Source organism: Rana temporaria, chromosome 2 (assembly GCF_905171775.1).
Source record: "Rana temporaria chromosome 2, aRanTem1.1, whole genome shotgun sequence".
Classification (NCBI taxonomy): Eukaryota; Metazoa; Chordata; class Amphibia; order Anura; family Ranidae; genus Rana; species Rana temporaria.
This window is the reverse complement of record NC_053490.1, coordinates 334,421,158-334,447,276: the sequence shown is the minus strand read 5'-3', so window position 1 is coordinate 334,447,276 and position 26,119 is coordinate 334,421,158. Positions and strand designations below refer to the sequence as shown.

The 26,119-nt window shown below is 42.5% G+C and overlaps 1 protein-coding gene across 2 annotated transcripts in view; it reads left to right on the top strand.

Annotated features, from left to right (window-relative positions):
- Window positions 1-22,287, top strand: part of CAMK1G (calcium/calmodulin dependent protein kinase IG) — a 120,908-nt gene extending 98,621 nt beyond the window's left edge. For both annotated transcript variants that reach the window (XM_040337523.1, XM_040337522.1), the window contains exons 13-14: window positions 10,739-10,864; window positions 21,327-22,287. In XM_040337523.1, coding sequence (XP_040193457.1) covers window positions 10,739-10,829 — 91 coding nt within the window. In that variant the 3' untranslated portion in view covers window positions 10,830-10,864; window positions 21,327-22,287. The remainder of the gene's footprint in view (window positions 1-10,738; window positions 10,865-21,326) is intronic.
- Window positions 22,288-26,119: the final 3,832 nt, after the last annotated feature.

Below are 26,119 nucleotides of genomic sequence, written 5' to 3'. Positions count from 1 at the left end.
AGCGCATAATCACCAAATCCTGGATAATAGGTAAAGCGTCGCACTGGTCCTGGTTCAGTCTCACAGAGACTGTCAACTTCCGGTTCCAGACGAGGCACTGGTGGAGCGCAAACGTCACTTCCTGAGCGTCGTGAGAAGCCACGCCCTGACGCGTTTCGTCATAGGACTTCGACAGAGGGCGTGTAACCCAATATACTATTGGGTTACAAGGACCATAATGTTTCGCTCCACTTTAAGTTGTTCCATAACCAAGACCCGAGTGGCTTAATGTTTTGGGGTGTGGACCATTTGAAACCAGCATGGAGAGGAAACAATTTGGTCAGAGATCTATCAAAAAGAGAAACCCAATGGATCTTCTCGGCCGATACTCTTGCCCCTAGGGGCTTGAATATCGAGCTGGACATCAATTGCTTTATTAGCGATTATTAATTGTATAACCCAAATATTCTTTTTTGAGATTAGGATGTTCCACTCATTTTCCCTTTTTTATGAGGTGGGTAACTGTGACCCTCTCTATATTATTAACCTGCCCTTTTTATTATGAGATTATTCTGGCCTTCTGATTTTTAGCTGTGTTTATCTTTTAAGATGACCGAATTTTCACTGTAGGTTATATAATGAACTATGGCTACAATTCCTTCCTTTGGAATATAAAGATGATCTGTATGCTATATATTTTCCGGCCACAAGATGGCGCTGGTAGGACTGTGGTTAATTTATCTGTTTATAATATGTCATATATTTTGTGAATGGGTCCACTGTTTACTACTGAGCTTATTATATCTTTTATAATTATTTTTATTAATGCACATTTTAATGTTATTGATGCATGTTTTAATTATATGTATATAGCAATGATGAATTTTTATTGATTATTTATCTGATGAAGTTATTACATTGTATGCCATTAAGTGCTTTTGTATTAATAGCCCTTTGGTTACACTGTGGTGTGCATAATGGTTATATGAATTAACTGTTATGTTCATATTACAGTTTTCCGTCCGTACGCTCCCTGTCACCTTTTGCGTGTTGCCGCTGAGTTTGGCCGCTTTATGTGTCATTATGGGACGGATGATGTATGTATTTGCCTCTCATTCACCCCCATACGCCGTTGCTCTACGAGTCAGTGGGCGGGATAAGCGCCTTTGCCCGCCCACCTCTCTACGGCGATTGGAGCGTCTGAGAGAAGTCTGCATATTTAAACTTGGTGGATTGCGTCGTGAGGCCACGCCCTCTGTCGAAGTCCTATGACGAAACGCGTCAGGGCGTGGCTTCTCACGACGCTCAGGAAGTGACGTTTGCGCTCCACCAGTGCCTCGTCTGGAACCGGAAGTTGACAGTCTCTGTGAGACTGAACCAGGACCAGTGCGACGCTTTACCTATTATCCAGGATTTGGTGATTATGCGCTTTTTAAATATTTTTATTGTACGTTCAATGGTTGAAGGGGTTTTTGCTGCTGTGGGCTACTATTTTTGATCCATTAAAAACGGAATTATGCTATGGCACTTTCTCTGTCTTTTTTTCTGGTTTAATTTTGGAGCTCCTATACAGATCTGTTTGATTACCCTGCTTGAAGGCTGATTATCAGTTTGGAGTTACGCATACATCGCCCTGTATTATTTACTTTCTGGTGAGTGTGTACCCCAGAGGGGGCTTATTGTGTCCCACGTGGTGTCTCTAGAGAAGTTCGGGTGGAAGGTGCTTACTATCTGTCCTTTCTTAAAGTGGACCACACCTCTATTTTGGAACTTTTTTGCCTATACCTCACTGATTTCCTTCACGCAACATTGGAGTGTAGACGTGGTGCCTTGTGCATCTACACTAGAACTGTCACCATTAGCGCCGTTTGTGATCTTAATATTTGTGCATTTATGCTCTCTTAATCTTGATCATTTTTATTATGTTTTTATTTTTTTAAACGGCTGCTCCCATTACCGTAATATTCAGATTGCTCTGTAACCTGCGGAAATCTGTTATTAGATTTTGCAATAGTTTTTTCTGTGTTGGCGCAGGGAGGTGTATTGTAGGCCTTCAATTACACTTTTTTCTTTCAATAATTGTTTTTTAATCCAGCAATAATAAGCAGCATCATTTGTTAGAAATCATTTATTAGTCAATATATCTCAAAATGCAACTTCAAAACCAAGACAGATACATTTGCGATTTTAGAAAATATATTTTCTAGCGCAAGTAGGTCATTTACAGTATATATTGCCATGTAAGCCTGTAACATTGGGAGGGGACATATTCTCCCCATAGATAATAAACTAAGATCACATGAGTTGAAGTGATGGTAGAAAACAAAGTACTTAGTGATGAGTCTCAGAATAAAAGCACAGAAAAACAGTATATAAATAGCTAAGAATACCAACCTATGAGCCAATCCATTGTAAGAGGCAGAAGTGAAGGTGACTGTCTTTGAGCAGCAACATCATCGTGCTTTTAAACTAACAGTGGAATATAGAAATCCAATCTTATGAAAATGCTTTCTACACAAAAGCCTTTTGTTGTATAAGCCAGCAACACGCATTTGTAAAAAAAAAGTTCTTTATTTGTGTACAGTTTTAGGGATTTTTAATAAAAGACAGTCATTCTATCCTGATTGACCTAAGCATGCCATACATTTGCATGCATACTGAATTTACTAAAACACAATCAAACATAAATAATATATTTGCAGATTTACGTGATAAAGATAAAGAAACAAAATTACATTAAAAACTTGTCTATATTTAACTAAGTCAACCGTGTGTGCAAAATTAGTCTCTCGTTGTTTTTTGCAGATATGTGTGCTTAATTGTAAATATTGCGTATGTAATCTAGTACATTTGATTTTACTGAAGTCAGACTAGTGTACATATATTCTGATTGGTTACTGCACTTTGCAGTAACATGAGAAACCACTTTGTGATCTATTCAGAAAGAACACAGCTTATTAATTTGTTATAAAATAAAAAATGTGTTGCACTGTTGTAACCTTATGCATAAATCACTATGAATTACTTATTAAGAGACAGCATCAATGGTATGATAAAATTCGAGATTTTCCTAGCTTGTGACGGAAAATATTAATTATATGAAGACAGGAGGCGAGTATCTTATGCATTATCTTTCTTTAATAATGCCCATAGCAGAAATACAGTAAACATTTATTGTAACTTAAAAAATTCAAAGAACTACCCTTCCCAGCAGTCCCTGGGCCAGTGTAGCCCCTCCCAGACCGTAGCCTATATAAGGGACTGTCTGAGGTAACCTATTCCTCTTTCTTCATGCGAATTATTGTAAACAGGAACCGAAAGTCCAATTAGACATCTCCGCGGCTGCCGGGAACCTTCCGACTGGAACACAACATCCGAATCTGGAGGAAACGAAAGGACAAGGCCAACACGGACCAACTTCATCCGGACCAACTTCATCCCAACGGGGACTATAGGAAACCCAAACCATTCGGAGCCGACCGGTCAGTTGTCCTCAGGAACATGGACCAACGGATTCAGTCAACGGCATCCCGACTCCGGATCTGGAACGCAGTAGGAACCTCCATCTGCGGTGAACTAAACCCATGGATCGAAACGGACAGCAATCCCAACGGGGATAGTGAAAACGAACTCCCGGGGCGTACCAGCCTCCGACTTGCAGGGTGTGTGGTTCATCAGTCTAGAACGAGAGAGAGACAACCTCGTGACAGGGTTGGGTTGGGAGGGAAGATACTCGCCTCCTGTCTTCATATAATTAATATTTTTCGTCACAAGCTAGGAAAATCTCGAATTATACATCAGACAGGAGGCTCATATCTTATGCAAGTTCAAAGCTATAACAATGCATATGACCAATAACAATCAAAATAATCCACATCACTGACATAGATATGTGTACCTCCTGTTCAAAGCGGGATTGGCGGAAAAGCGGTCGCTGACAACAGTCCGCCGCTATAGTAAGTCACAGAGGAAACCGGGAAGAGAGGATTAACGTAGGAAACGAGGAGTTGAAAGACTTGCGAAGATCGCAGCGAGGCTGTCAAGGACATATAAGTCTGTAGACAGCGGACCACATACAGTTGTGGATGTGCGGGGAAGAACGGGTAGAAAACCGATCGAAGTACCGTCTGGTCCAACGCACGACGGAAAAAGACTTGAGTCTCTGAGGCGAGGAATGACGCCTGGATATGTCCAAAGCCTTGACGTCTGACCCACGATGATGGAAATCAGACACAAGAAGACAGTAAGCTCAAAAGACAGTAACCTCAAAACAGAGTGTCAACGTCTCCCAGCCCGAGAACATGATCATGACCTTGGAAAAATCCCAAGTGTGCTGGTACATTGGGCGATTTAACTTAACGCCTTCAAAATTGACACACCAACGGATCCAAAGAGTCCGCCAGATAATTGGCTATTACATAACCTGGCGCTTGAATGGGGTCGACCCGTCGTTGATCACACCAAGTAACCCAGAGTCCCCAGGTAGATCGAGATGCCGATCTAGTCCCGGGGCCCAGTCCAAGGCAGGGAATCCCTAGCTGTTCCCGAAAGGTCGTAGTCTGCGACCGGAACCCCGATACTAACAATGTGAGGAGAGGTAGGATGTGCTTCGTGAGTAGAGGGTGCAGATCCCCGTTCGGACCAGCGAGGAGGTGGGGGGAATGAGGAAACAACCTGGGGAGTTCCACCGTCATCCTCAGAAGGAGGGGAAACCATGGCTGCGTCGGACACCACGGAGTGAACCGCACGACTGATGCCCTCGCTAAGTGAAGGAGGACCCTGAGGGTCACCGGGAACAGGGGAACGCGTAATGTGTCCCCTGTGACCACGTTTGGTGGAGGGCGTCCACATGGTGCGCCTCCGGATCCGGCCTCCGGTTGTAAGAGCGCGGAAACTGGTGGTTGATACGGGGAACGAACAGGTCCATAGAGAAGGATCTGCGAAGTGAGCGAGGATCAGGGACCCTGACCGGTGCGGTCGCCAATCGTTGGAAACGGTCAGGTAACAAGAATCCAATCTGCCACCCTATAGGGATAGTCTGTGGCATATCCCGCAATCGGGACGATGTTGCATTCCAGGCAGAAGTGCCCGAAGTCTTACTAGATCCGCTAGGATTCTGGATCAGGGGCCCACCAAGCAATCGACGTACCGGACTGCGGGTACGTTGTCCGAACGCAATAGCACACAGCAGATGGACGTGCGTGGCAACAGACTTCCGATGGCAAAAAAGGCCGTCAGGGGTGTATGTGTTGATGTGCAGCCGAGGGTTCTCTGCGGACCACGTCCTACCGGAGGACGAGGGACTGCACCGAGCACCCCAGCCGAGGCGGCTGGTATCCGACCCTATGACGAAATCCGGTGAGGAGTTGAAAATGTCTCGCCGTTCCGTTTGACGGCATGACGCAACCACTACCGTAGGTCCACCATGGCTTCACTTAGTTTGTATAGCGAAGCCCCTAGCGAAGATGTAGAGTCTTGAGTCTCTGGAGGGTTCGACAGTGAAGAGGGGCTGGAGAGTGGCCTGGATTGACCCCGGGAACAGGCCGACTAAGGGAGTCAGTCCGCGTAAGGACACCCGCTGCTGCCCAGCATGATACTGATGTCTTTGCGTATGGCGGCTAATTGGGTATGGGTAGCCGAAGGATCGCTCGGTTGGTGTCCACCAAGAACCCCAAAAACTCTATCTCCTGAAATGGGGAGATAATAGGTGTTCGTGATCTATGAGGAGTCCCAGATCGCGAAGCGATCCGACCATCCAGGAGGCGTGTTCGCTCGCTAGGCGAGGGGAACCAGCCATTAGAAGTAGGTCGTTCAAGTAGATGTTCAACCTCACCCTTGTTCCACAGGGCAGTAAGTTGGTGAGATTTCTCAAGCTCCCACCGGACGAAAAACCGCCTTTCTTCTTCCTGATCGGGAAGATGTTGTTGAGGAAGCTCAAAGAGAGCGGGTCCATCTCTACTATCGGCTGTTTGGTCCAAGGTCTAGCAACCTGTTGTCCATTAGGACGGTGTTTAGGTTTGAAAAACCGAATGGGATGGTGAACCAGGTATACGCCTGGTAATATAACTCCATTTGTCCTACCGTCCTAAAGATATCATCAATTAGCGTGATCCCATTGTGCTAAGTCAACCGGCTTACAGAGGCGGTAGCCTGCTCACTAAGGCGTAGGGTTAGGTGATAGGTCCAGAGATCTAAGACCCAGTACTGTGAGGTCCCAAAGGCCCTCTCTATTCCCTTCCTGGAATACTGAATGATTATGGGATCCACCTCTGGAGTGAGCACCATCGTATTTGGTAATGGAAGGGTGAGTATTCCACCCTCAACTTGTCCGGTTAACGTACCGATCGATCTCCGGGTCCAGCATTCGATCTATTGGATCACCTTAGGTAGAGGTGCCCAGTCACCGGAGTGTGGGTGGCCAATCACCTCCTGATCGAAAAATGGTACTCCACAAGAGTCCAATAAGGTTTTACCCTGGGACCTAGGGTTGGCGTCGTCATGGAGCGCCATGTGCCCACTGCTCACATAATCATCATCATTATCATCATCATTTTCATCCTCAGACTCAAAGGTGTTAGCCGCCTCGTACTCCGCGGACGACTCTGGAAGAGTCCACGAGGAGTCTGGCTCAGTCCGTCTAGCGGATCGCTGCCTCTGCATGTGCATCTCCCCGAGGCTCAGGGGTCGATTGGAGTCTGGGAAGGCAGTGGGTCGGCAGGCCCGGGAGGGTACTGCCTGGGGCATGTTATTTACTTCCCCTGCCGGGGAGTCCGTGGGTCGGCAGTCCTGGGAAGGTACTGCCTGGGGCATGTTATGTACTTCCCCTGCCGGGGAGTCAGAGGGTCAGCAGTCCTGCGAGGGTACTGCCTGGGGCATGTTATTTACTTCCCCTGTCGGGGAGTCAATGGGTCGGCAGTCCTGGGAGGGTACTGCCTGGGGCATGTTAATTACTTCCCCTGCCGGGGAGACGGAGGCCACATTAATGTGACGGCGCATACGGGACGCCATGCCCTACTCAGGGGCGTTATATCCTTGCCGGGAGATCCGGACATAGGGGTGCATGTGGGTTGGAACAACCGATGTCCTGGTAGTCTGGACGGACCTACCGACCAGCTCAGGAACCAGTGCAGCACTGAGGTAGGTAGGGCCTTCCAGGGCTGGGTCCACCACTTCAGTGGCACCAGTAGGGAGTAAAGGATCTGTCGCCAGCCACAGGAGAGGAGTCAGCTGTCTGCGGACAGCACGGCCGTGCAGCACAGGAAGATACGGAAGTTATGTACTATAACTTGTATAGTAATTTCTATAATTCATTCAATTATTGTTATAATTTGTTTATTTATGTATATATATATATATATATATATATATATATATATATATATATATATATATGTATTTATTTATTCAATTATATATAAAGTATAGTTTAATAGTTTATATTTTAAAATTTGTTTATTATATATATATTTATATATTTATTTATTTATTCAATCATATAGATTGTATAAATTATTTATTTATAGACATTTATGTTCATTGATTTATTTATATTTATTTAATAAGTCAATAATTTATTCATTCGTATAATTATTTAAATGTATTATTTATTTACATGTATAATATATTCATTATATGTAGAATAGACTACAGGGGAATAAATTCCCAGAACAAGAACTGATGTTTAATGTGACTGAAGGTGAAGGAGTGACAGAAGCAGGGGAGGGGAGGAATTCCCCACCAGCTAGGTGTGAGTGACAGAAGTTAGATGAGGGGAGATATTCCCCACCACAAGGGGAGCTAGACGTGAGGCTCGGGGCCGTAGTCTCGCGAGACTACGGCCTAACGTGATTCGCATAGATCAGTGAGATCTACACAGAGTTCCAACCATACAGCCGCCCGCACCCTGGCGTGGCGGCGATTGGGAGAGACGGCCTAGCACACGGAGGATGGGGTCCCCAGGACAGGTCCGCAGCAATGGCGCCGTCGATTCGCGACAATAGCGCGATTGGTGCAGGGAGATCCTCACCGCCACGCCCCCCTCAGAGATGAGACGCTCTGAGGAGAAGAAGGGAGGTAGGAAAAAAGGCGCCGAGATGTTAAAATGGCGCCGTCCTACCTCCAGTCAGAAAACGAGCAGTGTGCAGAGCGCACCGGGGGGAAACAAAAGAAGCAAAGCAGCGGTATATTGTAAAATAAACAAATAAAGAAGCCCAATGACTGTAAGATGTACACATCAGAGGAAACCGCGTTCTCTACAAAACGGGTGGCACAGATAGCAAAGTGGGAAAAGCATACAGCAAAAAACTAAACGTTTATCATTTTTAGAAATATCAGTTGTGCTTCATAAGACAGAAGGTTGATAGAACAACACACAGATGAAGGTCTGAGGGGATCAGGGTATATACAGATACAGGTGGAAGTTGAAGGGAATAGCGGAGGAGGGAAAAACCTCCGTAGCTGTAATAAAAGCCGGGGTAGGAGGGGGGGGATCCCCAGCACCCTGTGGAAAGACGATGTGACATTAGGATCTACACAAATTAAAAAGGCTGCTGATAACCAAATAACAAGCAAGCCTACATAAAAATTATAAACATAGAGTAATGTACTTATCTGAGTTCTGGCTATGAGCAGAAAGAAAGAGGAATAGGTTACCTCAGACAGTCCCTTATATAGGCTACGGTCTGGGAGGGGCTACACTGGCCCAGGGACTGCTGGGAAGGGTAGTTCTTTGAATTTTTTAAGTTACAATAAATGTTTACTGTATTTCTGCTATGGGCATTATTAAAGAAAGATAATGCATAAGATATGAGCCTCCTGTCTGATGTATAATTAACAATTATTAGTATGAAGCCTCGTACACACGCATGGTTTTCTCGGCAAGAACCAGCAAGAAAACTGCTGGCAGAGCTTTCTTGCCGAGTAAACCGTGCGTGTGTACGAGGCTTTGAGGTTTCTTGTCAAGAAAACTGCCCAGAATCTAGACGAGAAAAATAGAGAACCTGCTCTCTATTTTCTCGTCGTGATTCTCTGCAGTGCTTTCCTGCCGAGAAACCCGAGCGTCTGTATACTTACCTGTCGCCGTGGAAACCCACGAATGCGTCAAAGTCATTTCGAGCATGCGCGGGTTTCCACGGCAAGGAAGCAGCGGTGATGTTGTAGTGCCCGTGGAGGGTGTATTATGTGTGTTGTGTTTCCTAATGCCTGTTTTAATATTACTCTTGTAAGTCGTTTTTTTTTTTATTAAACCTTTTATAATACATTGGACACTGCACAATGAGTTTTTTTCTCTTCTCATTGATATACTACACAGCTGGTCTGAGGTTCCCTAAGGATTTGTTGATATAGTGATTTTCATCAGTGATATACACAAGGTGGTGGAAAATCCTGAAGTGAGGGGTTAAACTCACTGATGTGAGTACAGATCTAGAGAGGTCTGAGAATCTGGTAAGAGGATAAGTTTCCCTTGTTTCCTATGGGGAGCACTGGTTGTTGCACTAATTAGGAACTGGAGGACATCTGCACTTGATTGTGAATCACCTTTATGGACTATATGGACACATACTAATACTTGTAAATGTTATCATACCATTGATGCTGTCACTTAATAAGTCATTCATAGTGATTTCTGCATAAGGTTAAAACAGTGCAATACCTTTTTCATTTTATTTTTGGTTTATTGCTGTGTACATGTTGTGAGCGCTGCTGTTGTTCACATATTTTTTTCACTCATATTTTCTCACTCATTTCCCCAAATGTATCCCACTGGACTCACCGAGCGCAATTTTTTATTTATTTGTTTGTTTGTTATGACTACCCTACAAAGGCGATATGGGCTCACCCGAGGCATGAAGTCTAAGCAGCAGCTGGTTTTAACCAGGGTTGCGACCCCAAGGATCACCCAATCAATGGGTGAGCAGGGATAAAAAAGCCTACAGAGTTGAGACTGTATTCTAGGGGATCCACAAGATAGTCAGGTGTAGGCAGGGATTGAGACAGGTAGAAAACAAGAGAGTAATCAGGTCAATCCGGGTCAGCACTGGTCAGGAAATCTCATGGGTATGTATTATAATCTTTGAAACAAGTAGAAGCTCATGAGAAGACACAACACCAGGGCTGGTGTTTCAAAATCCCTCTGGGTCAGAGGACCTTCCCATGTAATTTCAGTGAGCACTGGAAGCCTTAGCAATAATTCTTTGGGTCTCATTAGAAGTTCTGGCAGAGATCCTGTGAGTGCCATCAAAATCCTGGTAGGGATTCTGCATGCAGCATTGTAAATACTAGAAGTGATTCTGTGAGTGCCATTGGAAGTGCTGGCATGTGGAAGAAAGTTTGTTGGTGTAAATTATCATTGCATGCTAATTACAAATTATAAACCAAAGTGCCTGAAAAGTGCCTCTTGTGCCTCCCCAGTGTGAAAGCCTGAGTGCTTTCACACTGGGGCGGTGCACTTGCAGGACAGGAAAAAAAGTTCTGCAAGCAGCATCTTTGGGGCGGTGCAAGAACGGTGTGTACAACGCTCTTAAAACGACCATACCATTGCCATTGCCAAAGCGATTCGGCAGCGCGCAACACAGGCACTTTTAACTCTTTCCTCAGCTGCTAGCGGGGGTTAAAAGCACCCTGCTAGCAGCCGAAAAGCATAGCTATAACAGTGGTAAAGTGTCACTAAAACTAGCAGTGCTATACCGCTAACGCCAGTGTGAAAGTAAAAAAGATTTTTAATACTCTAAAAATTATACTTTGTCATTTTTCATTTCAGGCCATTCATGAACGGCATCACAACTTCAGCGAAAACTACGAATTACACACACTGTGGCAGTGGACAGACAGGGGTCTGCTCAGTCATGTGACAGTACTAGTGTATTCTGGCTGACTATGTTTCATTGTAAGTTGAATGTATTTATGGTTAAGATTATTTTATAATAAGATGTGTGTTAAGGGATATCTCATTAAGTTGCAGATCTCTTTTTCCTCCAAATAATGTGTTTGGGCTTCAAACCCCTCCAATATTTCAGTTTACAATCAATCTCTTACTTATTACTTTGTGTAAAAGTATTTTCAAAACAAAAAACTTCTGTCCAATTGATCATGGAGATCTTTGTTAAGGTCTACTTCTGGGGGAAAGTAAAAATTCTCCTTTGCAGTAGGGCTGTCCCAGGAACTACAAGGGTTTAATGCTCGTTAAGGTCTAGGGGATGGGAAAGCACTTTTATTTACCTGACCCCCATTCCCCTGGCACCAATCACTCCCCTATGCTTTGGTGGACACTGTTCCTCAGCATCCACATGTCCAATGCAGGGCTATGGCTGGGCTCTACATGGTATCTATTGATGTCAGAGAGCCACTGAAGCAAGGGAGAGAAGAGGCTGCAGGTGCTGATATAGCAGCCTGCAGGGAGCCTGTAGAAGCAAAGGATTGGGTAAGTAAAGGTGCTTTTCCTAGTTCCCTAGACAGTCACATAAACATTTAACCCTTGCAGTGGAAGAGCAGTTCCACTTCCACATATGTCAGTTTTAAGCAACAGCTTGCCTCTGATTAAAGGGCAGCCTAATTAAAAATACAGAAAGTCTGCAGCTGGGAGAAAGAATACTTAAAAAAAAAAGATAAGAATAACACTGATGGTAAAATGGTAGGCTAGTGTAGCAAATAGTTAAAGAATGCCGCTCTCCTCAATGATGACTTTTATAGTAATTCCTTATAAGTTCTGTGCTGTACAGGCAATGCCACTCCTGTGCCCTCTGCCAGTAAAGAGAGTAGAGAGAACCCCTATTAGCTCCTGCCATGGTGCAAGATGCTTTTGGCCAAGATGTACCATGGCCTTCTCATAAATGGAGGACACTCAAAGAACAGCTAAACACTCTCAATGTTTGCCAGTTTACAAATAACATATCGGTTCACTCATACAGATTACACATCCATGGCAAGTAGCATGTTCTAGAGTAAATACCAGATTTTGTGAACCAATTTGTTCATTGTTATATATGAACAATATTTGAGCAGCAACATCTGGAAAGTATGGCATATATTTCATAGTAATACTGTTTAGAATTATAGTTGTGTGCATCTAAATAGATACTTATAACGAGTACTGAATTTATTACTACTGTACAAATTCAAATATGGTAAACGATAAACAAATCTTAAGACTAAAAAAGATGTTTGTGCGTTGATTAGCTAGTTAAAGTGGAGGTTCACCCGGAAATGTAAATTTTTAACATTAGATTGATGCTCATTTTGTCTAGGGGAATCGGCTAGTTTTTTTTAAAAACGAAGCAGTACTTACCGTTTTAGAGAGCGATCTTCTCCGCCGCTTCCGGGTATGGGCTGCAGGACTGGGCGTTCCTATTTGATTGACAGTCTTCCGACAGTCGCGTCTATCGCGTCACGATTTTCCGAAAGTAGGTAAACGTCGGTGCGCAGGTGCCGTATAGAGCCGCACCGACGTTCGGCTTCTTTCGGCTACTCGTGACGCGATAGATGCGACCGTCGGAAGCCTGTCAATCAAATAGGAACGCCCAGTCCCGAAGACCATACCCGGGAGCGGCGGAGAAGATCGCTCTCTAAAACCGTAAGTACTGCTTCGTTTTTAAAAAAGTAGCCGATTCCCCAGACAAAATGAGCATGAATCTAATGTTAAAAAAAATTTCTGCGTGAACTCCCGCTTTAAAGAATCCTCATGACCAAAACTTGTTACAAACTAATGGTACATATTAAAGCGGGGATCCGGGCATACCTTTTTTTATTTATTTTTTACAATCTCAATTACATCATTATGAATATTCATTAAAACATATTAACCACTTAAGCCCCGGACCAATATGCAGCCTAAAGACCCAAGGTGTTTTTACAGTTCGGGACTGCGTCGCTTTAACAGACAATTGCGCGGTCGTGCGACGTGGCTCCCAAACAAAATTGGCGTCCTTTTTTCCCCACAAATAGAGCTTTCTTTTGGTGGTATTTGATCACATCTGCGGTTTTTAGTTTTTGCGCTATAAACAAAAATAGAGCGACAATTTTGAAAAAAAAGCAATATTTTTTACTTTTTGCTGTAATAAATATCCCCCAAAAACATATATAAAAAATTTTTTTTTCCTCAGTTTAGGCCGATACGTATTCTTCTACCTATTTTTAGTAAAGAAAATCGCAATAAGCGTTTATCGATTGGTTTGCGCAAAATTTATAGTGTTTACAAAATAGGGGATAGTTTTATTGCATTTTTATTTTTTATTTTTTTTTTACTACTAATGGCGGCGATCAGCAATTTTTTTCGTGACTGCGACATTATGGCGGACACTTCGGACAATTTTGACACATTTTTGGGACCATTGTCATTTTCACAGCAAAAAATGCATTTAAATTGCATTCTTTATTGTGAAAATGACAGTTGCAGTTTGGGAGTTAACCACAGGTGGCGCTGTAGGAGTTAGGGTGCACCTAGTATGTGTTTACAACTGTTTGGGGGTGTGGCTGTAGGAATGACGTCATCGATCGTGTCTTCCCTATAAAGGGAATGACGCGATCGATGCGCCGCCATAGTGAAGGACGGGGAAGCCGTGTTTACACACGGCTCTCCTCGTTCTTCAGCTCCGGGGAGCGATCGCGACGGAGCGGCTATAAACAAATAGCCGCGCCGTGGTCCCGGATCGCTCCCCGAGCGGACCCGACCTCCGCATGTAGCGGGGGGGGTCCCGATCGGACCCCCCACCCGCTAATAGGCGAGGACGTACGTGTACGCCCATGTGCCTGTACGTGCCATATTGTGGACGTATATGTACATGCGGGGGTCGGGAAGTGGTTAATAAAGCACGATCGGTACATAAACAGTTGCAAAAACGTACCTGATATCATCTCAGGGATCTTGTGGCCATTTCCATCATAGCTGTGGGCATTATGAAGCCCAGTTCATGTTTCTTCCTGGATTTTCCGAGAGAGGTGCATGCTGGGATTTTTAGGCACAGTAATGTACTGGGAACACAGCATCGGTCTCCTCACCTCTGACAGGAGGTGGATCTGTGTGTTTACACACACAGATCCACACTCCTGCCATGATTACCGGCAATCGCGGGTGCCCGGAGGACATCGTGGCCGCCGGGCACGCGGGCCGAGTCACGGGCGGCGCCGAGGGCGCACGCGCGCTCCCTAGATTGCCGGGAGGGTTCCTGCCGGTGTCATTTTACAATGGCCCGGTAAGGAAGAGGTTAAGTAACACATTTCCTCTACAGGTCAGTAGTGTTGAGCAGAATATGCCATATTCGATTTTGCGATATATCTCGAATATATATTCGAATATTCGAGATATATTCGCTAAATTCGAATATTCGTGATATTTTATCGAAATTAAATGATTGCGATTTTTCGCTATTGCGAATGCGAAAATAATTGCGATTTTTTGATAACTGCGGTAGGAGCACTCTGATTGGCTCAGAATATTCGTGATATTTTATCGAAATATCGCAACATGCGAATGCGATATTTATTGCGCAATTTCGAGAAATGCTGGAGGAGCGCTCTGATTGGCTCAGAATATTCGTGATATTTTATCGAAATATCGCAACATGCGAATGCGATATTTACTGCGCAATTTCGACAAATGCTGTAGGAGCACTCTGATTGGCTCAGAATATTCGTGATATTTTACAATACAAAATAATTGCGAATATTCGGCAAATGCGGAAGGAGCACTCTGATTGGCTCAGAATATTCTTGATATTTTACAATACAAAATAATTTTTTATTCTTGTAGAGCGACTCCATTTTCTGTCTTGTATTAAATTATGTTGTATAACATTTTTGAGTTGCTGCTGTATTCTCCCCTTTTTTTAAGGTATGCGCAATTTTTTCCTTCTTACAAAAAAAAATAATATCAAACATACAAATATTCATAACAGAAACATACACAAAGCCCCCCCCTTTTGCATCAGAGACAATCAGAGTTCTCCTACCACAGTTATCGAAAATTCGCAATCATTTTCGCATTCGCAATAGCGAAAAATCGCAATTTTTTTTTTTCAATTTGGCAACATAAAAGGATCGCCTCAGCTTAGCTACTCGGCCCAGGGTCTCTAATCATACCAGCAATGCTTTTAGACGTCGATAGGATGTGATCTGTTTTAAAAATCAAATTGAAAAAATGCGAATATTCTACAGGTAGAGTTAACGCAGTCAAAATGACCCTCCTACCAAGGTTACTCTACCTGTTCAGATCTCTACCAATAGCTGTTAAAAAAGACCAACTCAGACCACTACAGAGTAAAATTCTGAAATTCGTTTGGGAGGGCAAGGGTTATAGAGTGGCACAAAATGTCCTATACGGGCTCAGAACACAAGGGGGCCTTGGACTACCAAACCTGTTTAAATACTACCAAGCTGCCAGACTAGCACAATTTTCTGCTATTTTTGCGGAATGTGAAAAGCCAGAGTGGATAGACATGGAGGGTTTGGCGATCCCTAATCTTTCGATAGAGAGCCTTTTTTGGTCTCCCCAAAAATCTAGACCTTCAATACTATCCCCCACATTGTCGCAATCTTTCAGACTCTGGGATGGTCTGAGACACCTTCCTTCTTTGGTCTCGGAGACTAAGCCTTTGACAAGGATCTTTCTCAACCCTCAGTTCCCTATAGGGATGGACATTTCGGCTTTCCAATGGTGGCTGGACAAAGGGATCTATAGAATAGGCGACTTTTTGACACACACGGGCCCACTTTCACTGGAACATTGTGTGAGGACACTTGACTTGCCTCTAACGGAAAGAGCCCGGTACACCCAAATTTTTAACTTCGTGTCATCCTTCTGGACTGACAATTTCAGGTACGCAACTCTTACTAGTTACGAAAGCTGGTGTAAACAAATGATGGAACACAAGGGGGGAATATCTATAATATATATAGCTTTATCTGAGGTTTCCACAAAATTCTCATACATGGAGGCATGGGAGAGAGACCTGCGGATGACCTGGGACCTGAGTAGATGGCACAAGGTAGGTTTGAAATCTTTCAAAGGTTTAGTAAATACTTCATTAGCTGAAGCTAACACAAAGGTTCTGATGCGGTGGTATCTGGTCCCCAGTAGGTTGGCTGCAATGTTTCCTACGTCTTCCCCGTTATGCTTTCGCAACTGCCAAGCCCAAGGCACGATGCTTCACGTTTGGTGGGAGTGCCCCAGAATCAGGGGGTTTTGGAACAGAATATTTTGCCTTATCAGAAAAGTCACGGGGGTACCGTTGGTGAAGTCTCCGCAGATAGCTCTGCTGGGCTCCGAAATCCCTCAGGTCTCCAAACCCATACAAAAACTGATAGCTTTCATGCTCATAGGAGCTAAAACCACTTTAGCGGCGGCCTGGAAGCAACCTAGGGTCTCTTTCTTGGCAGCTAAGGGGAAGATTTCATGGATCATGACACAGGAAAAAATGGTCAGATCTATCTCTAATACAAGCAATATATTTGAGGCCATATGGGAGCCTTGGGCCAGACATGTTGGCGTATCCCTATCGCCGGGTCATGCACCGTCCCCTTCGGGTACTTAACTGGCCTACTGGCAATCATTCTTTCTCATTTGCTCTATCTTTCTTTTTTCCTCTCTTTCTCTTTCCCTCCTTCTTCTATGCTAACCTTGGTACAATCTCCTCCTCGAGATTTTTGATTTAGTTATTATACTAGTCTGTTAATAGGCAATACTTTCATGGGAGCGCCCTGGGGGAGGGGGAGAGTATGGTGGGGAGTGGGAGGTCTTTTTCTTCACAGGTCCCTTGGGAAGGGACGGGTTGTCTAGCGCTCTTTTCCACATTTTGGGCGGGGTCCTAGGTTATCTGGGGTCACAGAAGTCTCTTATCAATATTTAGTTATGCGACCCATTTATCCGACACAGTTTGCTCCCTTTACGGGGTGTCGGATGAGACTCTGTACGGAAAGCGTTGATTGGGTTCCCCGCCCCTCTTTAGCCCAGCCTACACATAGTTGAGTAGGGGATCTCCTACGGGGATATCGATTTATATTTTAATTGCTCCCCCTTTATGGTGCTAGATTAACCTAAAATGAAAATTGAAGTTTGAATTGTATCTTCACTATTTATTTGTCGCTGACTTTTTGCCATGGAATGTACTGAGAGCTTCATGTTGTACATTGTGTTACTTTATTTCTTCATCAATAAAATAAAACATTAAATCGAAAAAAAGAAAAAATGCGAATATTCGGAATTGCGAATATTCACCGCGAAATTCGAAATATATCGCGAATACTCGAATATGCCATATTCGAGCCGAATATTCGCAATACGAATATTCGTGAGCAACACTACAGGTCAGTTTATTGAATTGCAACACTCATGTTCCCTAAAAAATCCAAATGGCAGGTTCCTTCACTGAAAGAGGTAGCATTCTCATCTCTCACGTGACCCTTGTTTCTTGCCATCAGCCCCTTACATCAGGGGTGCCAAACCTTTTGAAGAGCAATCCCACTTAAAGTGTAACTCTTCATTTGTTAAGAAAAAAAACATTCTCCTCTGGGTGATCTATGTACATTGCAAGAATTTTAAAAAAAACATGTTGCAGATTCCTACCTTTAGTTACTCTGAATAAATCACTGTTTGTTCCTCTGTGCCCCTGTGTACAGTGAGTCAAATGGGATTGGTTTCATAATTATCAAACAGCTGCTGTAGAATCAGGGCTCTAATGCGGAAAATTGCAAGGTCTACATCCCTTTATACATTATTTCCTATTGGGAGTATCTTCCCAAAGATTACATTTTTGTTGCAGGGGCTGCCAAAAATAAGTGAGCCAAGTAGGGAATTATGTTTCTGATGGTTACAACATGATTTGTGTCGCAATTGCATACACAATTTTCTTTTTTTATGTGCTATGTTTTTTCCATGAAAGTGGAGTTACCCTTTAAGCAACTTGGTAACCGGTCAAAGACCACTATAAAGCGGAGTGGGCACATGGCAGGTTCGTGTCCACTTTGCATATGCAGAGTGGACACTAACACAGCCCGCTCTACTCTATGGGATCCCCTGCACTGCACCTGCGGATCAGTTTGAAAGCATCCCAGAGTAACCAGTGCAGAACTATGATATAAATATTAGCCTCTTAATAAACAACATATAGAAATGGAAATCAATTGGAATAGAAGTAGGGCTTAAGGGACCCAAAAAAAACAAAAGTCCACCAGCAAAAGCTAGAAAAAGAGGGGGCAATAGGACTGTAGCGGTACAAGGTGAGTCTATCTGCTCACTCTGTACCGCTACAGTCCTATTGCCCCCCTTTTTTTCTAGCTTTTGCTGGTGGACTTTTGGGTCCCTTAAGCCCTACTTCTATTCCAGTGCAGAACTATAACAGATATGCCCATTGCTATATGATTTTAATTAAAAAAAAAAACTGACCTTTAGCCTGTATTCACACTGATGTGAATTTTCAGCGGATTTGGTGCATTTAGGAACACCCAGATTCGCAGGTCATGTAAAAAGCATAGTATCCCATGGCTTTTGTTCACATCTATATGTTGCGAATTTGGTGCGAGAAAAAAAAGGGCCCTGTGCATGTTGACTGCAGGTGTGATGCAAATTCCTATGGTGCAGTGCAAATTTTATCTCCATAGGCTTCAATTGAACTTGCAGTAAACTCGCAGCACACAGTTCACATCTCTGCAAATTCTTCACTGTCTGCCCCCTGAAATGTGTGTTAAAATCATGGCAAAATTGCGGTAAAATCTCAGTAAATTCGCACCTGTCTACCTCAAAACGCAAGGCAAATTCGCACCTCACACAGAACAAAAAAACTGATCAAATTTGCAGTACATCGCATCACAGTAGTGTGAACCTAGGCTTAAACACAATCTTCGCTTCAGGAATCACCCTGCAGGTAGTGCTGGCTGTTGCTGTCCCAGGCATAGTGCCTATGGTATCACTCAGTTTGGAGTATTTTAATGATAGTACAGGGTCTTTATAAAAATATATTTAAAGTGTATTTCAAGCCAAAACCTTTTTCTTTCATTTTTGATAGAGTGGGAAAAAAGTTGAAACCCTGTCATTGTTACTGCTGTTCAGGAGCTGGTTATACCAAACTTGGAGTGAAGGGAAATCTTCAACAGGATCGCAGATAGAAACATTTTTTTTTTGTAGAATGAAGGAAGGCTAGAACTCCATGTCACAGATTTCCCATACCTCCTATATGGTAAAACAGTTGCCTTAAAATGTTATTAATCCTTCAACAGTAAAAATCAGTCTGTATATGCAGTTAAACATGCTTGTTACACTCAATGTGGAACCTTAGGGGTTAATCCTCTGCACTATGAAAAAAGGCTGTTTTATCCTGCCTTCTCTAATCCTCTCATACTGTCCCCAATCTATCTCCTTATAGTACAGAGCCTTGGAGTGAGGCTGTGCATGCTCAGTTTGATGTGTATTGCTAGAGAGTTGTTGTTTTTTGGGAGAGTGCATGTGAACAGCACAGGGCCAATCAGCACTTTCCAGACAGAGGGTCAGGGATTTTGCATTCTCAAAGGACAGTCAGAGTAGAATGAAAACTCCTCTTACAAGTTTTAGCCAGTGTTCAACTGGACACTGATAGAAGTCACAAGGCTGCTATATACAGTACTGCTGATGAGAAAAGGTATTTAGCAATTAAAAAATTTTCTGAAATAATTAAATTTGCATGTACTGCGGGGGACCAGATAAAGTGAATGCAGGGTCCTGGGTTTAGTAACACTTTAAGAATATAAAATGAGGGAAAATATCTCAAATGGAGCTCCAAATAATAGTAAAACCAAATAGGGATTCTAATGCCGCGTACACACGATCGGAAATTCCGACATGAATAGTTCGATGTGAGCTTTTAGTCAGAAATTCCAACCGTGTGTAGGCCCCATCTGACTTTTTCTGATGGAATTTCTGACAGCAAAAATTTGAGAGCTGGTTCTCAAATTTTCCAACGGGAAAAGTTATTGACGGAAATTCCGATCGTCTGTATGCAATTCTGACGCGCAAAAAAACATGCATGCTAGGAATTAATTTGACGCATGCTCAGAATCATTGAACTTAATTTTTCTCGGCTCGTTGTAGTGTTGTAGCTTTGTATATACTTTATTATAACATCTTGATTAACATGCTACTTTTTTGTTGATAGAAAAAATACTTGGGTGTTTGGTTCATCTACATGTTTATGTAAGGCCCCTTTCACACGATAGGCCTGCTTGGATCTGCTTGTCCGTTTTTCAGGCGTATCTGAGCGGTCCCCCTTAGACTTGTATGGGCAGGCAGAAGTCAGTGGAGATCTGTCCGCTGACACCCACCTGCCATCTGATCCGATAACATCCGCTCAAAACATACGGATGGCGATACATTCGCCATCTGTCCAGCGGATCAGATTGGATCAGATGAAAACGGACAGGCGGATCCATTTTCGTCCAATCCCCCATAGAAGACAGTGTAGCTCTGACAGGTCTGTCCCTACACAATGAACAGAGACGGACCTGTCATCCACCGGCGCAGACGGGATCAATGAAGCGATTTCCCACTGAGCTGGCGGAGTCCGCTGAGCGGATCTGCCCCATGTGAAAGGGGCCTAAGGCAGGTAGAACAACAAGCATTTTTTATTCAGCATTCATCTTAACAATGGGCTTTGCTGTGCTATGAGCTGTGTTAGCTATATTTACCAAGTTAGCTAAATCCGAAAATTTGTTTTAAAATTTTAGACATAACAGAGAAGGGTAAAAATCCTTGCCAGTTTATTTTTTTGCTGTCTGTGTCCCATTGGGGAGCTGTCCCTTTACTTTCTCAAAGATACAGCAGGAAGTGAGAGGATAGCTCTACAAAATTAGGAACAGGTGTCCCCAACTCTTATTCTGTTGACAACTGGAAATTTACGGATTTACCATCACTTTCTGTTCCAGTGACAATTGTCACCAGGAAAAATAAAGAGAGTGAATCATCCAGTGAGAACACAGACAGTAATAAAAACTTGACAGGGGTTCTATCTCCTCACCACACTATCCCAACACAAAGTTTTCACTATATATACTTTAAAGTAGACTTAGAATTTAGTTTTGTTCCATTACGTTTTCATTTAGCTCCATTATATTCATTATGTTACGTTAATTTGTTTTCGGATAATTTGTTATTTCTGTAGAGTATCGATATTCGTTATAACAAATCAATTTGTTTTAGAATAATTTGATATTTATGTATGTAGATATATTCGTGATAACGATTTTTTTTTTTACCTTAATGCAGGGAAGGCATTAGAGTTAAGAACTGTTAGAACTTTTAAATTCTTTGTAAAATCATTAAAAGTGGTACTAAAGTCTGTTGTTATGTGTCATGTAATAACGCATGATTTTTTTTTTTTTTTTGTCAACAGAAGGGCTACGCAGTTACCTGTGTATTAAAGCCACATACTGATCTTGCTTCAGAATAAAGGCAGAGAAGATTGCTTTTGTTTTCTCTTTGGGAGCATTCACTGAATACCGTGGGAATTTTTCTGAAGGATATGGCAACGATTTTTGTCAATAAAGGATTCATAGCTCACTGAGGAGACAACATCAGATCTATATAGTTCCATGACTTAAGGATCATCTCCGATCATGGACATCACAGGGGGGACTTACCTACGTGTACAATAAACTTCCTTGTAAAACATTTACAACTATACTGTACATCTTACTGGCAAAACTATCATGTACATAATGTGTATGAAAGTGTAAAAAACTGTAGTGTTTTGTAAATGCATATTGATCTACAGTGACCATCACAAGCCTTTCTTTAGCTCCCACCACAGTTGACTGTACAGCGCTGTTGCACATTTATACTGTACACAAATGCAGTGTTATAATCTTATAACCCTTTTAAACTGGCAGGGACTCTGGCTCTAAAAACACACATTGATTCTACTTTTACCCATCTGCTTCATTTTACATGTATCATACTACCGGTATTTAAAGGCTAAGACTTGCACTGATGAGGGTCATATAGCGTGAAACATGTTTACACAAAATATTAATAGGACTCTGTCAAACAGTTTTTCACCATAACAGTGTTTAAGGTGATAACAACACTGTGCTTCTAAAATTGTACTGTATGAGCATTATATTTTCCTGTACCAATACATTTTTCTGTAACAAAATATAAAACATGCATCTGATCTGAAAATAGATCTCTCAGTCTATCAAGCATCATTGTGGCAGGGGCGGATTTAGAGTCTATTCTCGGGAGGGGTACTGCCAGAAGGTTTTGCGGGCAATTTGTTGGGGCAATGGCTGGTGTTAGCGCTTCAATCAATTTGTTGGCGCCATGGTTGTTATGGTGTCAGGATGATTGAAGCGCATTATTTCTATTATTACATTGTAATATAAAATGTAATAGTTCAACTCACCATAATGCAGAATCATTGGGAGCCCTGAGCGTGTCACTTGCTACCGTTGCCTGCCACAAGATGTTGATTGTCACTTGCCATGTCACTTGCCACATCCCCTGCCACCAGATGTGAATTGCCACTTGCCAGTGGCTGTGTCCCAGAGTGAGAGATGATGTCAGAAAGCTACTACACATCAGAATATGATGTTGCATTGCGGCCATCTTGGTACACCTGCATGCAGTAAACCTAGAGTTAGAGGTCAGCAAGCGGACATCTTTATACACCCACCCGGAGTCTTGCTTTTTAGAGTTATTTTTAACAGTAAACTCATCTTATATAGTGAAATATAAGTTGGGTTTACTGTTAAAAATATCTGTGAAAAGCAAGACTCGGTGGGTTTATAAAGATGTCCCTTGCCGACTCCTAACTCTAGGCTTACTGCGTGTGTGTGTACCAAGATGGCCACGACGCAACATCACTTCAGTTGCATATTCAGATGGGGAGCGGCTTCCTGACAGAACACCTGCCCGCTCACAAGCCTAACCGGCAAGGCGGCATGAATGCTCGCTTGGCGGACTGCCCATCCGCTCGCTCACCCGCCGGCCTGCTCAGTCACCTGCCGGCTCACCCGCTCCTTATTTTCTCGGGGGGAGCAGTTGCCCCGTTGCCCCCCCCCACTGGATCCGCCCCTGCATTGTGGTATTATGTTTAGTATAGAGGGCTTAGCTTCAGTTAGTGCTATGAGCTAAGCATCTTTCGGACAGTATTTCTACTTACAGTACTTGGGAAAGAATTAAAGAAGGAAGTTCATAGAACAAAGGCAAGCCTGGCAGTTCGTCAGAAAATTTACTCACTAGCTGATTTTAAACGCCTGTTTTATTTCTAGTAGAAATCCATTACTTTATGAAATGTTGTTATCTAAGTCTTTGTCATTATAAATGTAATTTATTTGTTCTGCTTCTGTAATATGAATTCATTAATAAATATGACTTTTTATGTGGCAGAAGATTTCGTTTGTCCTATAAAATGACTGTTACCAATGTATTTGAGATAAAAATTTAAGGCCATTCACAAATAGGAAACAACAAAGTTAGGAAATTTAAAAGCATGTCGTTCTTTATAACAATAAATTCAGTGTAATTTAAATTTTAAAGTATTTTGTTTTTCAAGAGGTCTTTATTGCTTTTAAGGAAATAAAGAGAAAGCATAGACACAGGAAAAGTAAATAAGTATTTGAAATAAGATTTAGAGAAAGCAGTACAAAAACAAAATGCATTTTTTTTATTATTATTATTTATTTCTTTATTTCTTTTTTCAAAATACATATAGAAAACATACATTCAGACTCTATTTTGATCTCAAGCAGGAGCTTGATGTAGTTTGTATACTCACTCACTTTCTTATCTTAAATTGCTTCATGTTATTGCTCTCTAGCCTTCCCACATGTTCACTGACATCTATCTTCCCTACCGTATTCCTAGTTCTTTTTGTTTAGTCCATAGACTGCTCCGATGCAGTTGTAGGATCTGTTATCCAACTAGACCAAACTTTCTCATATTTTTGGGGATTTCCTCTGTTACAATATGTATCTTTATATAGAGGTAAATTACTATTTACTAGATATTTCCAAAAGGCTAGTGATAGTGGAGCCGTTTTTTTTCCAGTTAATACAATTCCCTTTCTCACATAGAGAAAAGTAATAGGCTTATTTGTATTCTCTTTGCCACTGCATAACTATTTTTTCCCACTAATCCTAAGAGGCAAGTTGCCACGCTCTGTTCTAGAGCGACAGACGTAACTGCCACAATCATGTCTATGTCTCTTGTCCAGAACATGACGATAGCCGGGCAGGTCCAGAATACATGAAAAAAATATTCTGGAACCTGTCCGCATCTCCAGCAGTTCGAAGAATTTGATGGACTTATTTTATGTAGTTTATAAGCGCTATGTGTAATCTTAAATTGTATGAGTTTATCTCGTAAAGAGACCAATGTCTGAAAGGAGAATCCCCATATATCTTCCCTATCTTCGTCCACTAACTATGGAATATCCCTCTCCCATCTTGACCAGAGGTCCCTCATATCTAATAGAGATACTTCCAAAAGGTGGGTATATCTAAAGCTGATATGGGTTTCTTTATTGATTTTGTTCTAACAACCTGCTCTAGCCTGGACTCTATAAGTTGAAGACACCTTGTGGGAATAGAGCAGAAAGGGCGTGAGCAAGTTTCATATAGAGTAAAAAATAACTATCTGGAATATTCCACTGTTCCATTAATCTTACAAAGGGTTTCACATTTTTTCCCTGTACTACCTGGTCTATAGTTTTAACCTTAAATTTAGCCCAGGCATCTGGATCTTGAACGGAGCTCAATTGGGATAACTGGGAATTCCCCCACAAGGGCGTATTCGGGGACATAGTCATTCCCGGGATATTTTTTTACAAGTTAGCCCGATTCTCCCTAATAGTTGTTACCATTAAGGGAGTTAAATTATATGATTTTTTCAAGCCTCAAAACAATAAATGCTTGAAGTGCCTCAATGGAATGTACCACCGCCACCTCTAACATTGTAAAGGAATTATATTTATCTGAATTAAGCCATCGTACTGCCATTATAAGCTGTGCTGCCAAATAATATTTATGTAAATCTGGAAAGGTCAATCCCCCTTGCTACAAGGGGCGCATAAGTATGGTAAGTTTGTATCAAGGTGACTGGTTCCTCCATAGAAATAAAGTAAAGATACTATGAAGTTATTTAAAAAAAGATTTTGGCAACCACTGTGGAGAATTTCGAAATATATATAACAATTTTGGATCTTCATTTTTACTAAATATATCTGCCCTAGTAAAGACAGGTAGGGTCTCCCATGATTTCAATTTTTTTCCTAACCCCAGTAAAAAAATCACAAATCTATTGTGGAATTACCGGTACTAATCCCTAAATATTTAACCACTTCAACCCCCGGAAGATTTGCCTGCTTAATGACCAGGCCATTTTTTTTTTGTTACGGCAATGCGTCGCTTTAACTGGCAATTGTGCGGTCGTGCAATGCTGTACCCAAACAATTTTTTTCCGACAAATTGAGCTTTCTTTGGTGGTATTTGATCACCTCTGCGGGATTACATTTTTTGCGCTATAAACAAAAAAAAGAGTAACAATTTTTAAAAAAGCCCAGAGGCCCGGATTCACATACATCGGTGCATATTTATGCCGGCGTAGCGTATCTAATATACGCTACGCAGACGTAGCACAGAGAGGCAAGCACTGGATTCACAAAGCCAGTGCTGCCAAATCTGCGCTGGGTTCCCTCGGTTCCCCCAGTGCATGCGCCATCCCATGGATGTATCCCAGTGCGCATGCTCAGAATCACGTCAAAACTACTCCCTAAGATACAACGGATCAATGCCTATGACGTGAATGTAACCTACGCCCAGCCCTATTCATGTACTACGTAAATGACGTAAAATACGACGGCTGTGTTCCCTGGTCCATACGTTTGCATGAGTTGCGCCTCATATATGGGGAATAACTTTACGTCGGGCGTACGACTTATGTAAACCACGTATATTATGCGCTGGGCACAAGTACGTTCGTGAATCGACGTATCTCCCTCATTAGCATATGTGAATAGGAAATCAATGGGAGCGCCACTTGCGGCCCACGATACGCCGGCGTAGGAAAGTTAAGTCGGTCGGATGAAGCCTATTTTCAGGCGTATCTTGGTTTCAGAGTCCGGCGCATAGATACGACGGCGCATATTTACACTTACACAGCGTATTTCGAGATACGTCGGCGTAA